The 27,982-nt window shown below is 52.8% G+C and overlaps 1 protein-coding gene across 2 annotated transcripts; it reads right to left on the reverse strand.

The window, feature by feature from the left end:
• Positions 1-650: 650 nt before the first annotated feature.
• On the reverse strand, positions 651-27,947 carry lrp6 (low density lipoprotein receptor-related protein 6). 2 transcript variants are annotated; one of them, XM_070992542.1, is made up of 23 exons: positions 27,660-27,947; positions 24,914-25,310; positions 19,688-19,885; positions 19,409-19,605; positions 18,922-19,056; positions 17,262-17,658; positions 16,499-16,670; positions 13,755-13,971; positions 12,389-12,678; positions 11,625-11,851; positions 11,349-11,533; positions 10,235-10,561; positions 9,415-9,617; positions 9,121-9,329; positions 7,725-7,915; positions 6,250-6,459; positions 5,909-6,034; positions 5,585-5,821; positions 5,340-5,450; positions 4,629-4,859; positions 4,412-4,548; positions 4,108-4,205; positions 651-3,069 (listed from the first exon to the last, which is right to left on the reverse strand). In XM_070992542.1, exons 1-23 carry the CDS (start codon positions 27,712-27,714, stop codon positions 2,766-2,768), a joined length of 4,854 nt encoding a protein of 1,617 aa, XP_070848643.1. In that variant the 5' UTR covers positions 27,715-27,947; the 3' UTR covers positions 651-2,765. The 2 variants fall into 2 exon arrangements, with proteins under 2 accessions (XP_070848643.1, XP_070848642.1); XM_070992541.1 differs by having other exon boundaries at positions 684-3,069; positions 5,576-5,821.
• Between the last annotated feature and the right edge of the window lie 35 nt (positions 27,948-27,982).

Genomic DNA, 27,982 nt, shown 5'->3' on the forward strand with positions numbered 1-27,982 from the left:
CATCTGAAGCGAATGTGCGCAGGCGGCCTGAAGACACACCTGGACGTGTAGAGGAGCGATTGTACCACAGGTAGCTCAGCGCGTCGACACGTGTGGACAGATGCTGAGGATGTATGGAGGCAGCAGGGAGCCAAAAACATCTAATCGTGAACCGGTATGAGATACGCTGGACTTTTGGCATCGTCACTGGTTTTGGAGATTTTCTGCATAATACTCGAGTCTCCTCCGACCAAACATCTACGGAGCTCCATCGAGTCCACGGAGACGTTTTTATATCTTGTGCACATAAAATAATAATTCCTACATTAATATTTTACATGCACAAGTTATCTTGAGTGAAAACTTGTGCACCAAAGAAAATGAATCTGTGCATGGAGACCAAGTTATTATCTTAGTTATTAAGTTATGATCTGGAGATCGAATAACGACTTTTATTCTGAAATCAGCACAAACTATAACTGAAAACGCACAAGATGCCAAAATCTTGAGTCCTGTTGTTGGTGGAGACCGCCACCCGCCCGAGTGTCCAAACACGAGGAGGGATTTCACACTGATGAGTTAACTGTCTGTCAGAGCTCTGAGAGTTTGCTCAGTTTCTATTTCTATTAAATCATTTTTCAGCTTCAGACAGAAAGATTTTTTTTTTCTTTAAGTTCGACACCAAAAGTTTTTTTTTTTTTTTTGCTTTCCGTACAAAAGCGTATGAGGACCGTCAGCCTGAGCACCGTCGTGGATATTTGGTGTTTTTACTTTAATTTTCTGATGATTTGTGACATCATCACAAAAAATGATTATTACATCGTCTGAAAGCCGATTTTGGAAAAGGAGCAACGAGCAGAGACGCTATGACGAGACGATCTGTCCAAGAATTCAGCTTCAAGGACTGCTTTTGTCTTAATTAAAAAAGTGTCCACAGAGTAAAATGCCTCGTTAAGACAGACGCTTGGTGCGACGTGAACAGAAAGGACACGAAACGCCTTAAAAGACAAACTCGCACGAACAAGCCGACGTGAAGCGTTACGATTGTCAGATTCATGCTGGTGTTATTTTCTCTTCACAAGCTCAAACACAAAGCCAACGTTTGACGACGGGATGGGACGAGAAGACGCTCGACGACCGCTTTCCTCAAAAATAGATTTGCGGTCGTCGCAGAAGCACAAAGACGAGAACGGATTCACATAAAACAGATGGTTGACGAGCGTCGTCAAGGCAACAGAACGAAGCCGCCCGGCGTTTCTCTTCTGGTCCCAACGTTTCTGCCTCCACATCCATTAAAATGGTTCTTTTGGCACAACAGTCCTTCAAACTTCAGATTTCCACCAACAGACGCTAAGAGTCCGATATGTTCTTCGATTTGACTGATCTGAGATTGTCGCCGTACGTTTGGAGTGAAACTCTGTAGAAAAATAGAATGAGGCAATATAAAAAAAGACGGAATGAAAAGTACTGCAAGAAGTCAATGGATAGATTTACAATGATTTTCTATATAGCTTATAAATACGTTATCTACACAATATGTGGTACAAAAATACTATATAGCATTTAGTGGGCACTGGGTTTCCTTTGTTTCTCCTCAAAGTAACAACAACATAAAAATAAAAAAGGATATGAAGATGTGGAACTGCTCAGGCACAAGGTCGCGTTCGTGGTGGAAACGCTGCTTCCTCCACGCGTGACGGCGAGGATCAGAAACCAAACGGTGAAATCGAGAAGGTGGAGGAGGACCGACGGACGGACGCGCTCGCTGTGCAGCTTTGGGTCGTTCCAGCGACGACGGAAAGCGTCAAACACAAGCGTGCGTTTTGGTTCAAGTCCCGTCCGAGCGTCGTGGCGATCTGACGGGTGCGGGTCACGTGACATCGGCGTTCAGTGGGAAACGTTCTGTACGGAAGCCCGGAGGGGACACGAGGAAACGAGGACGCTCCCGCGCTGACTTGTAGTGTTTCCAAAAAAAACAAAACAAAAACAACAACAAACCAACCAAAAGAGGCCGATTGTCTGAAAGTCTTCGTCAGCAGCTCGTGTCCCTTCAGGGACGCCGTAGAATCAAACGATCCCCCGCGGCCTCGTCCACACTCAGAGGGGCTCCTGCTTGGGTTGGTGGGTAATAAATATGTGCCTTACAGTGTTATTGCTTCAGCTCGGGACTCGCAGCGTCCCGGTTTTGGCGGCGCGTCACATGACTCGCACCCACGACAGACGCGATCCTACAACCGTTTCGTGAATGAGGAGGTAAATTCAAATCAAAGACCCGGCACCACATCGCCGAAAACAGGCTCCTTCTCCGGCCGCTCCCCGCCCAGTTCACATGGTAGCTACAGACAAGATGGCCGCCGAGCCGCGGCGCCCCTCGTCCAGCAGCTTCCCGTAGCTGTCGATGTTTTTCATATTTGGCATCAGATAAGTTAAAACGTCCCGCTGTTCAGTCCTCATCCTTTTTGTCCTTCAGCCTCTTTTCTCCTGCTTTAAGGCAACTTATATTTGTGATGATTTTAATAAAACTTTTCTTAAAAAATGTACAAATTTCTTAATACAAACCTCTATGGCATCATCAGTAAACACTGTATAGAAAATATATAAATATGCTTTTCTCTTTTTCAATGTACAAATGTTCTGCAGCTCCCGTCTCTCCTTCTGTCGTCCTGCGTCTCCTCCCGGTTCTTCAGTCTCTCTTTCCCATTTTTGACCTCAAATATGCACAATTGCTATTTACAGTGAGGGGGCGGAGCTGTGCGAAGGGGGTGGGGGGGGTTGGGGGACGCGGCTCACGAGGAGTCCGTGCAGGGCGACGGCGGCGGCGGGTAGAGGTGGTGGGAGTAGCTGCGCTCGGTGTAAGGCGACGGCGGGCAGCTCTCACAGTTCTCCTCCGCCGACAGGTACTGGCTGCGGGGCGTCGGCGGCGGCGGGAAAGGCTCCGAGTCATAGTTGAGGTCGCTGGTGTAGCCCTTGGCGGCGGCGGCGCTGGACTTCAGTGGCGCCCGTCGTCCCGGCGTGTAGTCGCTGTCGCACACGTCGGTGCTGCAGGGGGTGGTGGGAGGGGCGAAGTGACGGTAGGTGTAGGGCCGATAGCTGACGGACAGAAAGAGCAGAGAACGGCGTCAGCCTCATTTCATCAACCACTTCCTGTCACCACTTCCTGTCTGAAGCTGTTCACTCCCTGTCTCCACTGGCTGAATGCAGTCATAACATGAGTTCTTGGTCGTGAGGTGAGGTCGTGGTGAGGTCGTGGTGAGGTCGTGAGGTGAGGTTGTGGTGAGGTCATGAGGTGAGGTCATGAGGTGAGGTCGTGAGGTGAGGTTGTGGTGAGGTCATGAGGTGAGGTCGTGGTGAGGTTGTGGTGAGGTCGTGGTGAGGTTGTGAGGTGAGGTTGTGAGGTGAGGTTGTGGTGAGGTCATGAGGTGAGGTCGTGAGGTGACGTTGTGGTGAGGTCGTGAGGTGAGGTTGTGAGGTGAGGTCGTGGTGTGAGGTCGTGGTGAGGTCATGAGGTGAGGTCGTGGTGAGGTTGTGGTGAGGTCGTGGTGAGGTTGTGAGGTGAGGTTGTGGTGAGGTCATGAGGTGAGGTCGTGAGGTGACGTTGTGGTGAGGTCGTGAGGTGAGGTTGTGAGGTGAGGTCGTGGTGAGGTCGTGAGGTGAGGTTGTGAGGTGAGGTCGTGGTGAGGTCGTGAGGTGAGGTCGTGGTGAGGTCGTGAGGTGAGGTTGTGGTGAGGTCGTGAGGTGAGGTCGTGAGGTGAGGTTGTGGTGAGGTCGTGGTGAGGTTGTGAGGTGAGGTTGTGGTGAGGTCGTGAGGTGAGGTCGTGAGGTGACGTGGTGAGGTCGTGAGGTGAGGTTGTGAGGTGAGGTCGTGGTGAGGTCGTGAGGTGAGGTCGTGAGGTGAGGTCGTGGTGAGGTCATGAGGTGAGGTCGTGAGGTGAGGTTGTGGTGAGGTCGTGAGGTGAGGTCGTGAGGTGAGGTCGTGGTGAGGTCATGAGGTGAGTTCTTGGTGAGGTCGTGAGGTGAGGTCGTGGTGAGGTCATGAGGTGAGTTCTTGGTGAGGTCGTGAGGTGAGGTCGTGGTGAGGTCATGAGGTGAGTTCTTGGTGAGGTCGTGAGGTGAGGTCGTGGTGAGTACCTGTAGGATCTGTGTGTGGAGGGACTGTTGGAGGAATAACCGAACTCCATCGTGTACTGAGAGCGGACTGTGGCCGGAGACGGAGGAGGATTCAGGATCTGTACAACAACACAGAGAGAGGATCATCCAATCAGCTGACGGCAGCTCCACACACCACAGTTCAGGAAGAAGAAGAAGAGCTGAGGAGGCCGCTGAAGACCATCATCATCAAACCTTCACAGATTTGTTTCATGAATGTTCAGACTGAGGCGTCCTTGAACGCCTCGTTGGAGGACGCCTCGTGTGGACCTCGGCTCAGACTCACCGGGGGGAAGTACGTTCCCTTCGTGCTGGACGAGCTGCTGGACGACGCTCCGGTCACGTGAGCGCGGTCGTACGGAGGCCCACTGCTCCCGCCCATGATGCTGAGGGAGCCAATCACAGACTTCCCTCTGGACATACCTGCTGACGGAAACAAGTGTCAGCATCGCATTGGTCAAATAAGACGTGTGAGATCACCAGCGCCGCACCGAGCGCCTCACCTGGCAGCGAGCTGGACAGCGAGCTCGGGTGCGGCACGTATCCCAGTGGCACTGACGACGGCCCGTGAACCACGAAGTCATTGGTGACCGTCTCGCCGTCGTCCTTCATCTGCGGACAGAGGACGCGCTGACACACGAAGTACACGGCGCCCACCACGAACAACGCCATGACCACGCCCACGATGGAGCCAATGGTGTTGTTGGGCGGAGGAGGCGGCTCCTCCGTCGCATCTGAAACCACAGAAGAAGAAGAGTGAAACACAACCAGAAGATAAACAGTTCTTCTCGTTCACTTTTATCGTGGAAACGATCAATATCACGATCGTCCTCATCACCAATATCACGATATTGATTTCAGCCACATGAACATATGAAAGGAGTGAAGGTGAGGTGTGAGGCTAAAGGAGTGAGGGTGAGGCGTGGGGCTAAAGGAGGGACAGGTGAGGCGTGAGGCTAAAGGAGAGAAAGTGAGGCGTGAGGCTAAAGGAGGGACAGGTGAGGCGTGAGGCTAAAGGAGGGACAGGTGAGGCGTGAGGCTAAAGGAGAGAAGGTGAGGCGTGAGGCTAAAGGAGTGAAGGTGAGGCGTGAGGCTAAAGGAGTGAAGGTGAGGCGTGAGGCTAAAGGAGTGAAGGTGAGGCGTGAGGCTAAAGGAGTGAAGGTGAGGCGTGAGGCTAAAGGAGTGAAGGTGAGGCGTGAGGCGTGCACACTCACAGCAGCCCATCTCGTCGGAGTTGTCGGTGCAGTCCGTGTTGTGGTCGCACTTCTTGTGTTTCCCGATGCACTCCCCGTTGGAGCAGGTGAACTGATCAGGAGGACAGCGCACTGGAGGACAGACAGACAGACAGACGCCGTCACAACGTTAAACTCCTCAAAGATCCTCTGTGAGGGAGGACGCTCCACTCTGTTTCTGTAGGTGGACAGAGCGAGACTGCCAGGTGTTCAGTTACCTGTCTCACCTTCACACTTGTTCTCGTCGGAGCGGTCCTGGCAGTTGATCTCGCCGTTGCAGCGGAGGCTCAGGTCGATGCACTGCCGGCTGTCGCACTGGAACTCCGACTCGGAGCAGACGGGACAGTCCTCCTCGTCGCTGCTGTCGTCGCACTCGGGGTAACCGTCGCACCTCCACGCCTGGGGGATGCAGTCCACCTCCCCGGAGGTGCAGGAGAACTGCTCCGGGGAGCAGGTGGGGGGCTCTGAGGGGGACACACAGCAGGGACGGTCAAACTCAGCAGGTCAAAACCAGTAAAAACCAGTCGAGCCGAGGACTGGGCGGCTCTCACCTCCGCAGGACAGCTCGTCCTGCAGCAGCACCAGGTGGACGGGACACGAGCAGCGAGTCGTCCCGTCTCCCTTCACGATGCAGATGTGGGAGCAGCCGCCGTTGTCCCAGGTACACGGGTGTTTACCTGCAGGGACAGGAAGCTCAGGTGAGTCCACAGAGACCAGCAGGGGGACGATGCTCTCAGGCTCATGTCTATCATGTCTCGGCGGAGATGAAGTTCAATATGTGAACAAAGTGCATGAAGTAAATGTCTTCTTAGGCTTCATGTTTGTGTATATTTGACATTTAACGCTTCGTCTCCGTCCTGTCTGTGGACGGTGTCTCAGCGCTCAGACTCACTGTACTCCCTCATGTCCAGCTCGTGGACGGCGTGGATGTCGCTCAGGTAGGCGATGCGAGCCTGGATCTTGGTGCGCCCCTCCCTCGTCGTCTTGTCGATGCGTTCGATCATCTGCTGCTGCTTGTCGATCCAGTACAGGTGGTTCCCGAACACCGTCAGACCCACCGGCTGCAGGATGTTGGAGTCCGCGATCACGATCCGATTGGCTCCTGAATCGAAAACAACGAAAACCACCGGGGAAAAAACAAGGTTGGAGGGCAAAAAACTTCAAGAACGAAGGCAACGAAACGGGTGAGAAACTGAGGGGTGAGGCAGGAGAGGAGGCAGGAGGAGTGGACAGAGACACTGAGGTCAGCGACAGTCAGCAGGTAACACAGCACACACTGTCAAAGCTGCAGAGGGGACGTCTGTCTCCCCCCTGTGGACGAGTCAGTAATTACACAAACAGCAGGACATGAACTGGCTTAAATCAGTGTTTTTTTAAATGAACTTCTGAATGAAGCTGCTGAACTTCTGCTTTGAGCTTGTTGTGTTGAGGCTGTTGAGGTGAAGCAGGAGCCTCCTGATCATCATCACCACCATCATCATCACCACCACCATCATCATCATCATCATCACCACCACCACCATCATCATCATCATCAATCCTTTTAGTGTTAACTTTGTATTGAGATGAAGGGACACGAGGAACTAAAACCATTGAAGAGGACCATCAAACTGCTGAAGCCTCCAGCTTGAACTTTTCTCAGTGACTTCCTGCAGGAGCTGTGGTTCATGGGACCGTCCGGGGGGGGGGGGGGGCCACCTGCCTCTGCAGTGTGAACCCGTGCCCCCGTCAGACTACATTTAACCCACAGAACCGGGTTCCCCCACAGAGGATCGAAGAGGACGGCTGAGACCAGAGCGGCTCCAGTCCTGCATCAGGCGATGAAGAGGAGCTCTGGGACCAGGACTCGTGTTTACAGATGGTTGACATTCCTGTCGGCCTGGTGGGGCTCCGGAGAATCACAGGAATGTGCTGAGCTCGAGGCTCCGAGCCAACTTCTCCTTTCCAGGCACCAAACTCCCCCCGAGACCTTAAAGAGGGGTCCTTCATCTGCTCCGCTCAGGTTCAGTGGTCGACTCCCCCCACCGACCCTCATCAATAAACACTGATATGTTCGTGATCCCAAAGATGGAAAGTTGATCAGGACAGATCGAAGATCAATAAAGTATTCAAAGCAGATAATGCTAAATTCTGTCCATGTTTTCAGCATGACGTTAGCGTTAGCTTAGCTTTAAAAGGAGGTTTGAGCTGAACTCTTCTTCAGTGGTTCACAGGTCGACTAATCATGTCCTGATGGAAACATCTACTTCCTGTTTGTCTCCGCTTTCACAGACAACACGAGCACTTTTCTCACTTTCAACAAAAATCTGGTTATTTCTCAGCGAAACAGTGAAAGTATTGACGAGCTGAAGCCCGATCAGAACTCACCTGACAGGTCGCTGCTCTCGATGCGTCGCAGGTCAGAGTCGACCCAGAACAGCTTCCCCACCTCGTTGTCGATGGCCAGAGCGACGGGCTTCCCCAGACCGCTGAAGAACAAAACCTCGCGCTCCGTCCCGTCCAGCGCCGCCCGCTCGATCTTGGGAGAGCGCTCCAGCAGGTTGGTGAAGTACATGTACCTGCAGACGGCGAGGAGGACACAGACACAGTGAGAGCGGCGGCGGCGGCGTCACGCGAGCAGCTGAAGCTGCTGCTTCTGATGTTTGTTTCTGGCGTGTTTTCCTCCCTGAAGGAACCAGAACATCTGCAGACTTCATTTCTCAACCACACAATGACCCAGAGATTACTGCGCGAGCGCGGCCTGAAGGGAAGCCTGCAATTATGGCTCCAAACAAGCGAGTCGCAGCACCGAGCCACGACGGCTTAAAGAGCTTCACGAGCCCCCGAGGATAAACAAGGACGAGCAGCTTCTGAGAGATCGACACAGGACGAGCAGGGACACGCCGAGGGACGTCTCCGAGACGCTCTAATGAGACTCACAGGGACCTGCAGGACATCTGAACGTCCTCCAGGCTGAACATTTAACGCCACAGAAGAAGAACTGGTCCTCCAACTGTTCTCCACCTGTCCTCCATATAACCTCCATCTACCCTCCATTCTCCAACTGTCCCCCTTCAGTCCATCTATACACCATCTGTCCTCCACCTATCCTCCATCCCTCCATCTGTCCTCCATCCCTCCACCTGCACTCCATTACTCCTCCTGTCCTCCATCACTCCACCTATCCTCCATCTGTCATCCATTCTCTGTCTGTCCTCCATTCTCCAACTGTCTTCCTTCAGTCTATCTGTCTTTCATCACTCCACCTGTCCTCCATCTATCCTTAATTCTCCATCTGTCCTCCCTCATTCCCCCGTCCTCCTCCTGTCCTCCTTCACTCCACCTGTCCTCCACCTATCCTCCATCATTCCACCTGTCCTCCTCCTGCCCTCCTTCACTCCACCTGTCCTCCTCCTGTCCTCCATCACTCCTCCTGTCCTCCTCCTATCCTCCTGTCTTCCTCCTTCACTCGACCTGTCCTCCACCTGTCCTCCGTCACTCCTCCTGTCCTCCTCCTATCCACCTGTCCTCCACCTGTCCTCCTCCTATCCTCCTGTCTTCCTCCTTCACTCAACCTGTCCTCCACCTGTCCTCCATCACTCCTCCTGTCCTCCACCTGTCCTCCTGTCTTCCTCCTATCCTCCTGTCTTCCTCCTTCACTCAACCTGTCCTCCACCTGTCGTCCTCCTATCCTCCTGTCCTCCTCCTTCACTCGACCTGTCCTCCTCCTGTCCTTTATCGCAGCTGAACTGTGTCTGTCCAGTGTCTCAGTGTGTCTGCTGACCCTCTCTCCGGGTTGACCACGATGGCTCGGGGTTTGTCGTGCTCTCCTCGCAGCACCACGCCGACCCTGCTGCCGTCCGTCCGGGTGACGTTGATGACGTTGGTGACCTCGCTGGTCCAGTAGATGAAGCGGCTGTAGATGTCGATGCTCAGGTCGTACAGCTGCAGACCCTGGCTGGGTCCGCCCAGAGAGCTCACCACCGTCATACTCTGCGGGGACAGACCGGAGACGTCAAAGACGACTTTACGAGTCGCCGCTCTGACAGGACGGCGCTCTGCTGTCACGTGTCCTCACCTGGTTCCCGTCCTCCTGAGCGCGGCGGATGACGTTCTGCTTGGAGTCGATCCAGTACAGCTGCTTGTCCAGCGGGTCGTAGTCGATGGCTCGGACGTTCCTCAGGCTGTGGATGGGCAGGATGATGTCCGGGCTCTGCTGCTCGTCGATCACCATGCGGTTGATGGCCGTTTTCTGGCTGAACAGCAGGAAGGAAGTCGGAGCTGGATGAAAAACAAAGAGGAAAACACAAAATAAACATATATATAAATATAAATAACACTCTCAGACTTCTGCTGCTCAGACACGTCCGTCCTGAGGACAGAGCCTCAGGCTGCGCTGTTATCTGCTGTACAGTGGCCATCTGAGGACATCTCAGACTCGACTCGTCAGGCAGCCGGACTCTGAACTTGTGTTGCCTTCATGTCACGTTGGATTTATTGTAATTACGAGTTTCAGACATGTAAACGGCGCTCACGTCAACTCCCACATCATTATTTACGACGGGGACTTTTCTGAAAGCTCGCATATCAAACAGCCCCGAAAACCAAACAAACACGGAGGCCTCAGGTCGGCCAGAGACCGCCGTCCAGCGATGATGACGCTCAGACCGTATGGACGTGGTGTGACATCATGAATGTGAAGTGTTTTAATCCTCAAACATCAACCGTGCAAACACAAGTTACACATTCACATGTGATCAGAGCGTGGCTACGATGCGTCTCCATCTCCGACGCCGGGCTCAGACTACAGGTCATCAAGCCAAAATGGCCGCCAGGTGCGACAGGTGCTGGTTTTATCTGGCAGCTGACCGTGCACTGGTTTAAAAATGGCGTCTCACCGCTGCACGTCTTGTTGTCGTAGTTGAGGGAGAAGTGGGCGGGGCAGCCGCAGACAAAGCTGCTGACGGGGACGGCGAGGCAGAGGTGGGAGCAGTGTCCGTTGGTGGAGGCGCAGGCGTTCCAGCCGCCCTGTCTGGACGAGTGAAACACCAGGATGTCCATGACGTAGTCCAGGTGTCCCTGGATGACGGTGCGGTTCTGGCCGCTGGTCTTGTTGGCTCGCTCGATGCTGCGCTGGCTCCAGTCCGTCCAGTAGATGTAATCCTGGTACTGGGTGAGGCCGAAGGGGTGCGGGAGGTCGTCGGCTATCACCTCCCGGTCCTGACCTGAAGGACATGAGGACAGACAGGAGCGATGAGACGGTGGAGTGTTGGTCAGTCAATGAAAACAAACAAGACGGAAACAGGTTTGACTCGTGCTGCCGTCAGAAAGACTGAAAAGAAAAACAGGATTTTATTTTGACGCGTGGACGACAGAAAAGTTCATTTCTGAACTCGTTTTAAACCGTTAACATTTCCACACGTTCAAAGAGACCTAAAAATTCAAAGCGCACAAAGAAAACGAGACGGAAAACAAACGTCGACCTAAATTAGACTCAAATTCACAACGAACGACTGAAACTAATCTGAGCTAAATTAAAAACAGGTGTGAAACTTTACACTGCAATCACCAAAAGTTGAGAAAATAATAAAGAGGTTTGGTGCAGCAGAAATCTGCCTCTGGGTTATTTTCTGTCCTCGTCCGACGCCAAGGCTGAGGCTATTTTCCTGCACACAAAATTGGTAGTGTTGTAAGAGCAGTGTGAGCGTGTGCTGGGCCCGGACTCTAATAACAGTCTCGTTTTAGGAGTTTCTGTGAGGAATATTTTGGTCCTGGTTTACATCCACCGACGTGCTGAGAGGGAACACTTCAGGACAAAGTCCACGCAGCAGAGCAGCTTTTGTTTCAGCTGCGCTTTGAAGTTCCTCTCGTGAACACAGAGGAGCAGCTGATGCATTCGCTCTGTCACGTATGTGCGCAGCGACACGCAGCCGAGGCCTCAGGAGGCGTCACGGAGCACCGAAGAAGAAGACTCCTGTCACCAAAGACAGAGAGAGACATCCGTCCACTCACCGAGCATGTTGGACGACTCGATGAGCGTGGTGTCCAGGTCGGTCCAGTACAGGCGGCGCTCGGCGTAGTCGATGGTGAGGCCATTGGCTCGGCCCACGTCGGCCACCAGAGTGATGCGGCCCGTCCCGTCCATCGCCGCCCGGTCGATCTTTGGCTTTCCGCCCCACTCGGTCCAGTACATGTACCTGTGGACAGAAACAGTTTGTTTAGGACGCGCCGTCTCCTCCGTGGCTCTAAAGGACAGATTCTACGTCTCAGTTTCCTCCGAACTCTCACCCTTCAGCTGGATCCAGAGCCAGAGCTCGTGGACTGTCCAGATCCTTCCAGACCAGGACCTGCCGGTGCTGCCCGTCCAGCTTGGCCACCTCGATGCGGTTGGTGCCGGTGTCGGCCCAGTACAGGTTCTTCCCCAACCAGTCCACCGCCATGCCCTCAGGGTAGTCCAGACCGAACTCCACCACGTGCTCCAGAGCGCTGCCGTTCATGAAGGCCCGACTGATGGTCTGCAGGGAACACAGACCAGCACAGGTCAAAGGTCAGGTTCTAGAGCAGATCTGAACCACTGATAAGAACCAGTATGATTCACTGGAAGGAGATACGGGATCAATGTCTGTTTGACTTAATGAACAACAGATGATGAAAACCACAGCGTCGGTCCATCAGACACTCAGAGCTTCAGTGTCAGTCAGGAGGAAACACAGCGTTTGCTGGGACTACTTTCAGCGGCGGATGAATCCACAGGCGGTGCTGCAGTGAGTGTGTGTCAGAATAAACTACAGCGTGTGTGTTCACGGAGTTAACGGAGCTCAGAGGAAGAGGATGTGTGAGGAGGACACCATGAAATCAGGACGTCTAGAGAAGAAGAGGAGGAGGAGGAGGAGGAGGAGGAGGAGGAGGAGGAGGAGGAGAGATGAAGCAGAGCAGGTGGAGGGGGGGGGCAGCCATCAATTATTACCAAGCTGAGGCCTCGTGGGAGCCCATTACTGCTCCTCAGCGCAGGCCTCAGGCCAGCCAGCAGGGGTACGCACACACGCCCTCACCTTCAGAGTGATGTCGGTCCAGTAGATGCGGTTGTCGGTGACGTCGAAGTCGAGCGCCGAGGCCTCCTTGACGCCGGTCAGCGGGATGGCCACGTTGTTGTTGTTGGTCTCCAGGGAGATGCGGCGGATGTCGGTGTGGCGGGAGAAGAGCAGGAAGGCCTCGGGGACGATGCAGGTCCTCATGTCGGCGATGAGCTCCAGGCCGATGGGACACCCGCACTGGACGCCCTGAGGCTTGTAGAGACAGAGGTGACTGCAGCCGCCATTATTCTCTGCACACGGGTTCGTACCTGAGGAGGGCGGGGCCACAGGTGAGACAGGTGCATGCCACATGCATCAATACTGAGCTACATTTCAGCTGTGAGAGAGGACGGGTCGTATGGACATGATGAGACAAACAGCCACCAGTCATTTCCCCTGTTTACAGTCTTTATGCTAAGCTAAGCTAAGCTAAGCTAACCCTCCTGAGGCTCAAAGCGGCTCCTGATTGGTCGAGCTGAAACAGCGAGGGGCGTGTCAGAGAGTCATTCAGAGTGTTTCAGCTCTAAAAGCAGCTCCTCCGTCTGAGAGATGTCAGACGAAGTCCACAGGACTCCTGAGACCTTGTCTGGAATGAAACTGGTCCAACTTAAAGACAACCAAGTGTCAGAGACGGAGCACTGGAAGGAAATAAGGACATGCTTTTTCAACCTCTGAGGACAAATGGACGAGTCTAATTCCTGAGAAGAGAGAAGGAAAAAAAAGAGGAGAGAAACTCTCTCTGGTCCTCATTATCATTACCTCAGAGGTGTGTGTGTGTGTGTGTGTGTGTGTGTGTGTGTGTGTGTGTGTGTGTGTGTGTGTGCACATGTGGACTTGAAGCACTGAAATATTAACGCTCCCTCGTCCCAGTGTCCCAGTCAGACTGGGCTGCAGAGACTCTACTGGGAGCAGAGACGTGAGGACTGAGGAGCTGCAGGACTGAAGACAAACAAACACCTTCTGACAGAAAGAGTCTTTAAAGAGGACCAAAGACTCAGCGTCCATTCATCAAACGTCTGTCCTGTACTGTCCCCATGAAGGGCTTGACCTCGTGTCTTCAGGCTGCTGTGACCTCTGACCTTTCTGTGGCTTTGATCTTTAATGTAACGCTTCTGTCTGAGCTGTGATCTGATGCTTTTTAAAAACCTTTCACAGATTTATTTCCTGTTTTTATCTTCGTTATTTGCTGCTCAGTGTCATTAATGAGCTCTTGTGGTCTGTCTGACGCCTGCAAGCCAAACTCAGGGCATCACCAGCTCAGCGTACATGTACTGCCCCCTGCACACACCCTGACCTCCACCTGGACTGGGCTGTTACGGGGGGGTCTGCGGGGTCCCGTACTCACCGAAGGCCTTGTGAACATACGTGGCCTTGAGGCCCATGAGGTCGGGCAGCTGGTCGATGATGAACTCTCGCTCCGCGGTGCGTTTGTGGACGCGCTCGATGCTGCGGCGCTGCCAGTCGGTCCAGTAGATGAAGTCGCCCAGCAGAGTGAAACCAAAGATGTGAGGAAGTTTGTCCTCCACCAGCACCCGTCGCCCCGTCCCGTCCATGTTCATCACCTGAGAGACGGAGAGGAGGGCGTTACACACGGACATACTCAGAGGACAGAGGACAGTGGACAGAGACGTCTCTGCTGATGATGATGATGAAGAATGTGAAATCTGTCAGAACGCGACGACGATTCTGAACAAACGACGTAAAACCGAGCCGCCGTCATCAGCGGAGCGACGCAGGAAACCCTCGTTACCTCCCGAACATTCGGCGCTCTCTGTTCCCATCATGCCCAGCGGGCAGACGGACGGAGGCTCCACATTGTGTTTCTCAGCGTGGATACTGAGCGCGCTCAAAGCGACCTGGCAGCACATCGCAGCGCCGCTAATTAGAAGCAACAGCCAGAGCAAACAAACAGCGGCAGCATATGGCCGCCACATTTCCTCTTCTTCTCTCACTCAAACTTTGACATCTCACTTCTACAAAGCAGCAGCGCTTCTAAAGCCACCACAGAGACCTGCTGGACGAAACCTGGAGCCCAGTTTAAACCGGCCGGCGGCGTCTGAACCACACTACAAAGTTCTGCTGGACAGAGCTGCGAAGGCGACACGACGGACGCCGCGCGGCCATCTTTGATTAACCCTTAAAAACCAGAGCGTGAGCGAACCTGAAAGACCACAGAGGCTCAGCTGAGCGTCTTCACAGCTCACGCTCGTCATGTTTGTCTGTCCACGTTTAATCACGGACAGCAGCTTCCTGTTCAGACATGGACGGGCTGACAGACGAAGGAGACACGAAGGACACGGCAGCATCAGGAGCAGCAGCATCAGGCCTGTTTGCTGAACGTCCTCATCACCAGCTCTCACGTGGACGACGTCTCTCCACATTTGGACTGAGAGCAGCCGAACGAAGCCGAAGACGAAGAGACGTCAAAGGGCTCATAAAGGTCAGTTAAAGGCAAAGAACGTGACAAATGTCATCAAAACCAACCACTTCCTGTTGACCTTTGCTCTGCTGCGCTCACATTCAAGGTCACACACACACACCTGCTCTGAGAACAGACGGAGGTCAGCGAACGCCTCACCGTCTGTCTTCTCTCTAAAGCCTTGTTTGAGAAAAGACAATGAAAAGTCTCCATCAGAACGCCGACGAGGACACCAATCAGAGGCCTGCGGTGGTTTAGCTCCACCTTTCAGAGCCGGATCAGCGTGTGAGGGGACGGACGGAGAAGGTCCACCAGTACGTCCACAACTTCTTACAGAGACACCAAAAGAACCGTCTGATGTGAAACACACTGAAGTGAAGTGAAGCCGACTGTTTGGAGGAAACGCGGCCAAGTCACACATGAAGACGAGTCTCTGATAAGATTATCTGGAAAAGACGGCGCGAGACTTGAAGTGTCAACACTCGAGAAATGTCAGGAATCCACAGACGAGAGGGAAAGCAGCGAGGCCTGTAATCTGTGCAGGGCTCGCTGCTCAACACAGAACAGGCCTGCATGGCCGGCTGCCATCTTTCAAAACATCCCACACGCGCGCGCGCACACACACACACACACACACACACACACACACACACACACACACACACACACACACACACACACACACACACACACACACACACACACACACACACACAGCGGTGGTGTATAAATATAAAATCCAGTTTCCATCCTCAGCACGACGGCCTCAGCCAAAAGGTCTCTGCTGGTTTGGGAGTTGTGACCGCAGTGCGGCGACGGTTTCAGATTCGGGGTCTATTCTAAACAGAGCCGACCGCAGCTGGAGTGCCGGCCGCAATCGGAACCAGATGTGGGATCTCGCCGCAAAAAACGGGTCCTCTGAGAAACCTGAGGGAGGCCGGCAGGGGCCCCCTCCCGGCCCCCTCGCCACCACCTTTCAGGGGCTTGGAAAGGGGTTCAGGTGGGGTCGCACCCCCTCCAGAGAGGGAAAAAAACACGGTGAGGTGGCGTGAGGATGGAAACCACAGAAGAAGAGAAGCTGGACTGTGGACACCCTGCACAGCTCAACAGCTTCAACGACGTCCTGAGGGACAGACGCCGAAGACGCTCGTCTCATTCGTCCTGCCGCGTCCTGTCAAGTCAAAACCTAAAATAAATGTTTCTCTGAGTGTGAAAACATGGAGGCTCATGGGAAAATGACCCACATTTCAGTCTGACGTCACTTCTGAATCATGAACCTGAGTGTAATCAATCAATCAATCAATCAATCAATCAATGCTTGAGCTGAATTAAATGAATAAATCAACTGAAGACAAAAACAGTTCCTCCACATTAAAAACATGTTAAAGGACATTTTTAACGTCTCCACCTGGAGACACGTCCTGCTCCTGTCAACATCTCTGAGGTCCCGCTGTGGCCAGCACAAGCATTAACACTTTATTTTGAAGGCTGACAGGAAGCGCCGGGCTGTTCAGCGGTGAAGCGTCACAGCGTGAAGCAGCAGGAGCTCCACCGCGCTGAGCGTCCACCGATCCTCCAGGTGAACGCCGCCTGAATGCAAACGCTCGGCTCCCAGGTGAGCGCTCACGCTCGGAGTGGAAAACATGACGGCGAGCAAAAACAACACCAACCTCGATCTTATCCGTCTTGGCGTCTCCCCAGTAGATCCTGCGCTCGTCGTAGTCGAGGGCGAGGCCGTTGGGCCAGCCGAGGGAGGTGTTGACCATCACCACCCGCTCCATCCCGTCCAGGTCGGCGCGCTCGATCTTCGGCACCTCGCCCCAGTCCGTCCAGTACATGTACCTGAAGAACAGCGAGAGAGACGTCACTGACGGGTCTGAACATGAGTCAGCAGCTTCTGATGAAGACTGAGCAGCGTCTTCATCAGAGTCCACAGTGGAGCTTAAAGGACACCTGACCTGTCCTGTTATCACATGACCTGTCTTCTATCCTCCATCTTCGCTTTAGTCTTTTCTCCTGACTGAGTTTGTTTTCATCTTTTCTGTCTTTCTGTCTGTCTCGTCTTCACCTGCAGGTGAGACACTGAAACCTTTGAGTTTATCAGTGACAGAAGACGACGTGTCCTCAGACAGCCCCGTCAGTCAGGACAGACAGAGCGATGTCAGCTCAAAGGCCTCTGACTCTGAGCTTTGGACCGGATCGATGCTGATCGATCACATCCTGCTGATCGAATGGAATCAAATGACCTTGAATACGTACGTTTGGGTCTGTGAACACTCAGGTATCAATGACATCTCAAACTGATCGATCGTTTAAAATCTGATCAGTTCAAACAGTTTAACATCACAAACGATGACAAACGATGATGAAACTGTTCGTGTGGTATTCCACATGATCAATGACGTCTTAGATAATCAATAATCAAACACTCACCCGGCCACGGGGTCCAGTACGATGGCTCTGGGCTCGTCCAGGTCTTCAGAGATCAGGATCTTGCGCATGGTCCCGTTGAGCCGGGTCACCTCGATGCGGTCCGTCCCGGTGTCGGTCCAGTACAGGTTCCGGGCGATCCAGTCCACGGCGATGCCGTCGGGATGGTTCACCTGAGACGTGACCACGAACTGGGCGTCGCTGCCGTCCAGCAGGGAGCGGCGGATGGCCTTCACGTCGTCGTCCGTCCAGTAGATGTATCCCTCCACCGGGTCGTAGTCGATGGCGATGGCGTGGCGGATGTCGTCCACCTGCAGGATGATGTCGGTGAAGTCCGGCGTGTCCAGAGAGATGCGCCGCAGGTCCGTCCGCCGAGCCAACAGCAGCATCTGAGTGGCACCTGAGGGACAGCACGGAGGTCAAAGGTCATGCATTTAAACCAACAGGGCAGCTGCTTCACAGGGCCAAAGCACAGGAACCATGTGATCAGTCGACCTGAGCAGCAGCCAGGTGTGTCAGCAGGTGAGCAGAGTCAGAGCTTCGGTTTGTCCTGACAAACCGAACAAAAGCCGAAAGCACCGAGTTCAGACTCTGAAGGAAGCCTTCTGATTGGTCAGTTCAGCTCGTGTCAGTCAGCGGTGGATTGGACCTTAAACCACCTGAACTCAGATCATCTGCTCACGGAGTCTAAACTGCTTCCTGTGATCAGGAGAGCCTGAACGTCCCACAGCGAACACTGAGGACGGCGAGGACACGAGACGCAACAGACGTGGACTCTTCAGGTCAGACCACGACCACGTCTCTCTCTCTCTGCGCTTTAAGACACAAACAGCCCGCTGAAACAGTTAAAGGCTGGCACTGAAAGGGGACATTGTCCACTGGGGGACCATGTGACCCCGTCCCTCACAAAGGCTTCCCCGCCTTCAGCCCTGCACCGCTCTGCAGCCACGCTCACTGAAGCATAAAACACTCCATGAAAGAGGCAGGGGACGGAGGGGGACAGCGGCACCATGGCAACCGCAGGTCAGCTCAACACCTGACGAAGAGGAGGAGGAGGAGGAGGGAGACTGACGGCGGAAACGAGAGGACGAGCTAACGAGAGAGTCTTTGTGGAGCTGCAGAGACAAACACAGTAATGAATCCAGGCTGCTGCTCGTCTGTTTCCTCTTTCCTCCTCAAAATAACAGATAATCTGCAAACTTCACGTCTTCACTGACGCACTTCACGAAATATTTGGACTTTACTGTTTCCACTCCAGCGTCTCTGAAGACAAACTGCAGACAGAGAGACTACTCTGCAGGCTCCTCACCACGTTCACGCTCAGACCATCAGGACACGGCCGGCTGACGTGAGGGGACGAGTCCAGCTGGACATGGTCAAACTACCATCAGCCTGGTGTGTGTGAGTGTGTGTCGCTGTCTCATCGCCCTGCGCTGTGACGCGTCCAGGTTTTAAATGTAAAAACAGACCTGTTGACAGACCCACACCCGGGTCCAGTCCAGGTCCTGGATTCTGTGACTGGACAGAAGTGAAATGTCTTTCTTAGTCAAACAGACAAACTGGGACCCTCTGAGACCTTCAGGGACCCTCGGCATCTTTGACGAAAGGATCTTAAACTGATATCAGGTGTTTGAAATGTGTCTCAGAGGGACAGCGTCCTCACCATCTCTGCAGGTCTTCCCGTCCTCCAGCAGCTGGACTCCAGTAGGACAGGCACACTGATAGAAGGGCTTCACCGGGGACAGGAGACAGAGGTGGGAACATCCTCCGTTCTTCATGGAACAGGGGCTGCTCACTACTGTCAACAGAGGACAAAAGGCGTCAACACAGAGGACAAACACGGCGTCAACACAGAGGACAAACACGATGTCAACACAGAGGACAAACACGGCGTCAGTCCCTCTTCAACACCAAAACGAGATTATTTAAAATTTGTGTTCTGCAGAAAACATTTTATGTGACGTTTAATAAAACGCTTTAAAACACAGTTTTAATAAGTCAAATTATGAAGTAAGACATCGTCCAACAGTGAGAGACACTGTCCACGCAGCTGTGAAGCTCGAGACGGATCATTTCTCATGATCCAGAAACAACCACAGACGGTGGTTTCAGCTCAGCTCCTGGACGTCCTGACGAGCGTCTGAACTCACTGATTTTTTGTCTCTTGGCGCTGAAGACGTGGATGTCCATGGGCGAGAAGATGTCTGAGTGGACGATGCGCTGCTCCGCTCCGGTCTGCTTCCTGCAGGAGTGGATGGAGTGGGTGTTCCAGTCGGTCCAGAACAGGGTGTCCTCGTACAGGGTGAGGGCGAACGGGTGAGGCAGCTCCCCTTTGACCACCACCTCCCTGAAACACAGTGACAGTCAGCGTAAAGCACGTCAGAGACAGCACGCAGACATCTGCATGTCCTCTGGGTCCTGCTTTGTACCTGGACGACCCGTCCAGGTTGCAGCGGTGGATGAAGTTGTGCTTGGCGTCGGCCCAGTACAGTTTCTGCTGGCTGTAGTCCAGCGTCAGCCCGTTGGGCCAGTAGATCTCTTTGTCGATGATCATGGAGCGATTGGTCCCGTCCATCCCCGCACGCTCGATCTTTGGGATCTCACCCCAGTCTGTCCAGTACATGTACCTGAGGACACACAGGGACACACACACACATACGATCAGTACATGGACCTGAGGACACACAGGGACGTGTAGAGTCAGTATGTCTCCCTGTAGGACGTCAACATGGAAAAGTCCTTTGGTAAACTAGTGATTTATTCAAGAAGTGAACCCAAACCAATGAAAGACAGGCAGAGACAGACAGAGAGACAGACAGTCAGAGACAGACAGACAGACAGACAGACAGACAGACAGACAGACAGACAGACAGACAGACAGACAGACAGACAGACAGACAGAAAGTGAGCTTCAACATGAGACCAACAAAGAGCTCTGAGTCTGAGGAGAGCAGCTCCAGAACAGACAGACAGGGAGACAGAGACCGAGAGAGAGAGACAGAGAGACAGACAAACAGGGAGACATTTACTGTTCCTCCTCCTCCACCTGCAGCTCTGGGTGGAGGAGCTCAGTGACTGGTTCTGGGCGGTCACAGGTGTGACTACACACACAGGCGTTCGTACATGTGACAGGTGTCAGTGTATAAAACACGCCTCACACACACACACACACACACACACACACACACACACACAGGTGTAACACACACAGGTGAGGTCACTGGTGATAACTCTGTGTCTTCTGTGTTGTGAACCTGTGACGTGAGGACTTTCCTGCTGCGACCGTGTTTGAACACCTGGCCTGAAATCGTGTGGAGGACGTTCGTGGAGGCGTTGATCTGCTGGAACTACTTTTCTTCTTCTTCTGTGAAAACCTGTTTGGCCTCTCGCCGGCCGCCAGGTGAGCTCAGCTCAGATCTGATCTGTGGACGCTCTGTCTGCTCTGCTATCTGCTCTTCATCATTCACGAACCCATGAGGACAAACGTCTCTGCTGTGTTTACAGTCACTCACACTGAGCTTCTTTTCAGTATGTATTGATCGTGGTGGTGATTGGTGACATGTGATTAATGGGCACATGTGTTTGGCGTGTGGCGTTCAGGGACGTCTGGACACCAGAGCTCTGCGTCTCCTTTAACGGTCTCTGCTGCACATCAGGACCATGGCCTGCTGTGGGGGCTGTAGGGGGGTGGGGTCACTGCTGTGCAGCCACTTCTCCTCTTTGTTGGCCCTAATTACCATCACAGCTGGACAGCCCCCCCACCCCCCCTCCGCCTGCCCATCACTAATCTCTGTCCCTCCCCCAACACATCGGGTCTCCACAAGAGCTGGACTGGAGTGTCAAGTCCACCACCAAGGGGGGGGGCAGAGAACTTGATGAGGGACTGAACCCGAACCTCATCCAGGTGAAGACCACCAACTCACACTGACCAGCAGAGTCCAGTCTGAGTCCAGTCTGAGTCCAGTCGAGCAGCAGGAACTGGGCCTGAACGTCTGGTTGACTGGCTGGTTTCTATCAGACCTGATCAGCTGCTGGTTTAGCGTGTCTGGAGGAAGGTTCAGACAAGGATCAGGTACTGGTACCAGCATGGTACGGACTGGTTCCAGTATCAGACCTCCTCCAGACCGGATCAGTCGATGGAACCACAGATGAACCATCAAACCTTTTCAGCCTCCTGGAGGTGAGTATTTACTGGATTTCTGTTTTCCGTCGCAGTGAAGTGAGCTGCACACAGGTGACTGACTGACAGGTGAGCTGCACACCTGTCGTCTGTAGAGGTCTATGGGAAACAGAAACAGTTCTAGTGCTCATCACACGAAGACAGACGATGTCTTTGGCTTGTAGCTGGTGGGAAAAAGACGGCAGAGGTTGGCAGTAAGTCGGGGGGGGGGTCCAATTACACGCCTCTCACAGTCCGTCTGACGTGATGACGAAGCCTCTGGTCTCTCGCTCAGAGCTGACCAGTTGTGCAACGGCTTCTTCGTCGACACGTCACATGAAAACAACTGAACGACTGTGAGGAAACACCGAAAAGCTCCAGACTCACAGAGGACGAGGACGCAGGAAAGTGGACATCCAGCTGCTGCTCATGTCTCAGCCTGCGGCTTCTTCCATGTGCACATTTGGTGCTTTTATTGGACTTTTCTGATCATAAACTCAAACATTTAGAGGCTTTTGATCTCATGAGCTTCGACTGCACATGTTTGAAGACGTCACTCTGGACATTTTTATGTCTCACGCTGTGAGGACGGATCGACTGAATGATTCAGTATCACACTGTCAGATGTCTCCAGGCTGTTAAATCACAATCTGAAGTATGGACGACAAGTCGCACACAACTTTATTAACAACCCGTCACAACCTGTGACATCACAAGAGGGAACGACTCGTTCAGGTCAGCATGAGATCATGTGACCAGGTACGTCAAGATGCAGGTGACTTCAACTCATCAATAACCATCAGAGTTATTTAACTGGAGAGAGACAGCCTTCAGGTTTCCAGTCCAAACCCACAGAGACACAACAGGTCGTTCAGGACCGTTCAGGGACTCCTCCTTCAGGATGTCCTCCTTCAGGATGTCCTTTCAGCTCCTCGACAACAGGTGAACAGGACAGATGGGACAGCTCTTATAATCAGCCTGAAGCTTGTCTCACGTCGGTCTTCAGAGCGTAAACTGTCCATCGTGTAGAAGTGACCCACTAACAGAGCTGCTGGGCCTCTGCACGTAATCCCACTCAGCCCAGGACAAAGGCTCACACTGGTAACCTGCCCAGGAGCCAAACACAGCACCAGCAGCCGGCTGGGTTTCAGCGCAGACAAAGCAAACGAGCCGTTAGCTGCGACCGACGCGCACACGACGAGCGGAGAGCGCCGCCAGGCCGGAAGCCGCGAGCTGCCGCTTCACGCCAACCAACACGTAAAGGCTCGCCCTGCGCAGAGCAGGTGGAGGACACCTGAGCGCAGGCCGAACAATGCAGCTGAGGCCGGCAGAGAGGAGGACGGCCTCCAGTGAGACGCAGAGAACACAACACGTCCCTTCACCACAAGAGCTGCTTTGTGTTTGGTACCTGATGCATTAATCATCCCAGTTGAACCGAGTCCAGCTCTGCGTTCCAGCGTGGATTTAGAGAACCAGTTTCTCAAAGACTGCTGCACTACAGCAGACGGAGGCCCAGCGAACGCCGTGAACGCCGGCCTGTTGACAACACGCCCGCTCAGTCTTCACCGTTAAAACACGCAGCTCGCCTCAAAGTTTAACACTTTGAGAGCTTTTTAACATCAGCTGATCTGCACAGTTCTGTCTGTCTGTTTTTGTCAGATTTGTGTTGTGTCGCATACATAAACAGTAAAAGCAGTTAAATTAAAGCAGAACTTCAGTCCAGCCTCACACAGATTGAACATTCAGCCACTAAAACTGTGAATCTGTCAGGAGGAACAAAAAAAAACAAAGAAAAACAATCAATGAATTTTAACTGATCAGTAAAGCAGCTCTGAACGTCTGAAGTACGATTATACGAACGTGCCTGTAAACGCCTCGCAGCTCACAGAAGAACTAACACACCTGAAGAATCACACTCACACACACACACACACACACACACACACACACACACACACACACACACACACACACACACACACACACACACACACACACACACACACACACAGTCTGACTCACGGCAGAGCAAACAGGAAGTGATCCACTTCAGATCCACTCAAACACTCAACAGTCACCTGACAGCATTCAACCTTACGGAGACGTACAGGAGCGACAGCCTGACAGCCAATCAGCTCGCCTCACCCTGTGACGGGCCCGGCGCAGATGACCGTCACACCTGAACAGGTGAACGCGGACACTGCAGGTACCAGGTCACAGGTTAGAGAGCTGCCGGTCCGCTGGTGTCCACACTGGGACGAAGCCAGTAAGCATGAAGTCACGTGGACATCTGCTACCTCACTGATTGGACAACTTTGGTGATGTCATCCAGCATGTGGGAAACCACCTGAGTCACACACAAACGAGAACCTTCATCCTTCACACACGCTGTCTCCACTTCCTGTCTCAGTCCACATCCGTCCTCTGGGTCAGACCATCGACGAACACCTGGCCCCTGAAAAGCGACTCTTCCATTCTTCATTTCATTTCTACCATTTCGGCGTTCAGGTGAGCGCGGAGGGAAACTCTGCTCCAATGACCTTTGACCTTATCACACAAACAAGCGAACGATCAGAGCGACGTCTGCAGAGATCTGGGCCTCGACATCAGCGAGCGGCTCGCTCTGACTTTTATCTCTGATACCGAGCCGGATCAAACACGAGGAGGAAGAGTTTCCATGAATAGAAACCCAAGAGAGAGGAGGAAGAAAGACGGCGAGCGGGAGGCAGAGCGACGGCCCAAATTTAAATAAAACTAATGAATACATTACAGGCCTCTTTTATCTCAGTCCTAATGGATTTACATCCTAATCCGACGCCTCTCTGGAGCCCGACCCTGCAAACCAGCAGAGAGGCAGAGGAGGAAACGTGGAGATGAAGGACAGGAAGTGTGACGGCGAGCTTCATTACAGCAGCTGTAAACTGAAGGCGAACCGCTGCTGCGTTCTGCACCAATCAGATTTCAGCCAACAGTCCGAAGCCCAAAAACACAGTTTACCGCCAGACACCATGTTTGTTTCTTATTCAATCGTTACTGACGGAGATTCATCGATCATCAGGTGTCGATCAGTCTTCTGAAGCTCAGCTCATCGATTAATCAACCAATCACAGAGAAGCTGCAGACTGTCAACCTGCTTCACACAGGACAGCACGGAAGACCTGAACCGGGAGACAGAATACGGGACAGAAAGACTTTCTGCAGGACGTGATGATGTCACAGAGAAGCTGACCTTTGACCTTGAGCTGAAAACATGGCGCCTGCGCTGTCACAGACTCAAACAACCCTCCAAACAGAGCAGCGGAAACACACCTGTGCTCCTGTCAAAGCCTCAGGTGTGTTCAGGTGCGTTCAGGTGCGTTCAGGTGCAGCACCGTCAGGTCTTCTCTGCTGTGTTCACACTTTGGACCAGTTTTAACCACAAACACACTCAAACTGAATCCGGACGTTCACACACACTCCGCTGGGAGCCTGAAGGCGCCGTGCGGGTCGGACTCACCCTCGTTCTGGATCCAGAGCGATGGCCCTCGGCTGGTCCAGTTCCTGCCAGAACAAAACCTTCCTCAAAGACCCGTCCAGCTCCGCCACCTCGATCCGATTGGTTTCCGAGTCCGTCCAGTAAAGTTTACTCCCTAACCAATCGCAGGCCAGTCCGTCCGGGGAGGCCAGACCCGGGACCACCGTCTGGATGGCGCTGGCCCCCGACTGGTTGAAGACGGTGCGTTTGATGGCCTCCTCGCTCACGTCGCTCCAGTAGATGAGGCCCTGGGAGTAGACATAGTCCACGGCGGCGGCGTCCTCCAACCCCCCCACCACCACCGTGGCGTTGGCCTTCTCGTGTGCCGCGTCCACGAGCCGAAGGTCCCGCCGGTTTGCATACAGCAGCAGCGGCACGCCTGGCGGAGACGGAAGAACGCGCCGTTAAAACATGAAAATACACAATTCAGACTGCTAGAAAACACAAAAAAACACATTTCAAACTGCTAAAACACAAAAATACACAATTTAAACTGCGAAAACACAAAAATACACAATTCAAACTGCTAAAACACACAAAAATACACTGTCTGAAGTGTGTGTCTCTGTGTTGTCTGAAGTGTGTGTCTCTGTGTTGTCTGAAGTGTGTGTCTCTGTGTTGTCTGAAGTTTGTGTCTCTGTGTTGTCTGAAGTGTGTGTTAGTGCCTGGGTCGTCCCAGGCCGCTGACGAGCTGGACCTCAGCAGGAGGACATGTCGGGACATCTACACACTTTACTGTGAGTCTCAGGGACGTACACATCCTTTACTTTCATTGGGTATTAATGAAGACAGTGTCCGTTCGTCCAGGACGAACCTGATCACCTGATCACATGGAGGGGTCATGTGATCAGGTGAGCAGGTAAACTGTAAATACTGAGGCGGCGCTGCCTTCAAGAGCTCAGGACGTATTAAAACATTATTGGACATGAAACGATTGATCGATGATCAGAACTGATTTATGACTCTGGATCTGATCAGACTTCAGAGCGATGAAGATTTTGATCTGCTGGATATTTAATCTGATGGATTAGTCCAAATCTATTTATCAATAGATCTCCAGACAATCATCACACCAAGATTCATTAACACTGAGACATAAAAGGACACAAAGCAGGACGGAGACCTTTACGTCCATCACTCACAGTGGAAAGTGGAGCTGAAACTGATCAATCTGATTGATCGATCGGTTGAATGATTAAGTTTACAGACTGAGACGTGCTTTGTTTGATACTGAGTTTACTGCGACGCTCAGAAAGATGAAAATAAACTTAATCCATCCGGTCGGAGGGACGCTCGTCTTCAAAGAGACGCGCTGACGCGTTTCTGCGACGGATTAACGGCGGGATTCGACCTGTTCACCAGCTGCTCGCCTGTGACGTCACAGAAACTGCCTCCATCGTCTCAGGTTAACTCTCACCTGAGCGGTTAAACATGGAGCCTGTCAGTCACCTCATCCGCTCACAGATTCACCCGTTCACACCGTCAGTCTGTTAAACTCTGACGTGCTTTCATCAGACCCTGAACGAGTCATTGAGAAATTAAGTGAATTTAACTCAAACAAGCTGAAAACATCACCTGACAGGTGTGTGTGACCCCTCTGAATACATGAACGTGGCTTAAATGAATTCAGATAATTAACTGATGAAGGGTTTGTGTCATTTTTCAGTGTCCAGCTCCTCCGCTGAGACGATTTCTGTTGTTTTGACCTGAGCAGATCTGGATTGTTGGTTTTCACCATTAAATGATAAATGCAGATAACTGTGAGGAGACTGAAGGGCAGTGAACTGATGTTGCTCACAGCCTTAAATTCCATCTTGTATTTGTCTGTTGTGTTGATAACTGAGAGCAGAAGACTTGCAGTGAAACACAGCAGCTCGTTCATTTATTTGCATGTTTTAACACGTTTTGTCTCACTTTAAACTCTGTTTCCTGAAGTCTGTTTCTCATCAGCTTTGCCTCCTTTGTGTTGTCCTGCTGGTTAAAGTGTGTTTTTGGTGTGCAGTGTGACATTCACCCTCTCTGCCACATGAACGTGAACATCTGAGCACCACCGGGCTGAGAAGCGAGTCCTGCTTCAGTTCAGTTATTCAAACGTGGTTCTGAGCAGAGCCGAGCTGGGCTGGAAAACAGCACCGCATGAAGACACCAGCAGGTCCACCAGCACACACACTGATGCGGATTACAAGCCCAGACAGACGAATACGATTATCGATTATGAGTCGTTTCATAATCAGCAGCCAGCGTCCGTCAGCGGGCAGCTAGCTGAAGCTCCGGTAGCATTTGTTGTGCTAGCTGCTGCGATTCCCTCAATCCCAGATACCAACTGACCGATTCAGCCCGTCTAAGTTACCAAAGCCAAAGTTAGCGAGCGAACAGCCGCCGCAAAAACGCTTAAAATACCGAATTCTCTGTGAAACCGAGGGCTGAGGGAAGGCCAGCGGGGCTGCGGAGCCTCCGCGGGGATATTTTTCCAGCTAAGTTGGCTAACAGAGGCTATTTGTGGTTTCATTCTCTGCTCCAGCAGCGAACGGGCAGATAAGCACGCATAGCTGGCTGGCTAACGTTAGCTTCGCTCCGAAGAGCCGAACCGTGAGAGGGCCCTGACCGGACACGGCTCCAAATATCCCGTTAAAGCTGCTCCCCCGCCGCCCGACGGCACTTTCACACGTCTACATATGACAAGTGGACGAAAAGCAGAGCAACAAGGAGGATTTTCAGAGAAACTCACCTCGTATGAGAAGACAAAAACTACACAACAACAGACTCCGCAGCACGACACCCATCTTTCTGCCGTTTCTTGGCCTGCCGCCGCTCTCCGCTCAGCGCAGTATTCCCATCGCTGCGGCCGCTTCCTCTGGCAAAAATGCGGATCTCCAACAAGATTCAGGTCGTAATTCAGCGACGCGATGCGTTAAATGATCCCCGCTTCCATGCTGGCTGGCTGCTCGCTAACTACGTCGGATCAACTCTCTGCTCCTCACATTGTCCTGCAGGAGATCCGCCGTCTCCTTCCGCTGTGAGGAAGCTGCTCCCCCCGCCTCCGCCTCCGCC

This window comes from Chaetodon trifascialis, chromosome 22, assembly GCF_039877785.1.
Source record: "Chaetodon trifascialis isolate fChaTrf1 chromosome 22, fChaTrf1.hap1, whole genome shotgun sequence".
Taxonomy (NCBI): Eukaryota; Metazoa; Chordata; class Actinopteri; order Chaetodontiformes; family Chaetodontidae; genus Chaetodon; species Chaetodon trifascialis.

What these genes read in the sequence shown, in the direction of transcription:
- lrp6 (XM_070992541.1), bottom strand. Translation starts at nt 27,714, where the DNA reads ATGGGTGTCGTGCTGCGGAGTCTGTTGTTGTGTAGTTTTTGTCTTCTC. An exon ending in CTCCGACGAGATGGGCTGCT is followed by an intron (nt 4,860 to 5,339) that starts GTGAGTGTGCAC and finishes CTGTGGTTTCAG; the next exon opens with ATGCGACGGAGGAGCCGCCT. An exon ending in AGGGAACGTACTTCCCCCCG is followed by an intron (nt 4,206 to 4,411) that starts GTGAGTCTGAGC and finishes GTTGTTGTACAG; the next exon opens with ATCCTGAATCCTCCTCCGTC.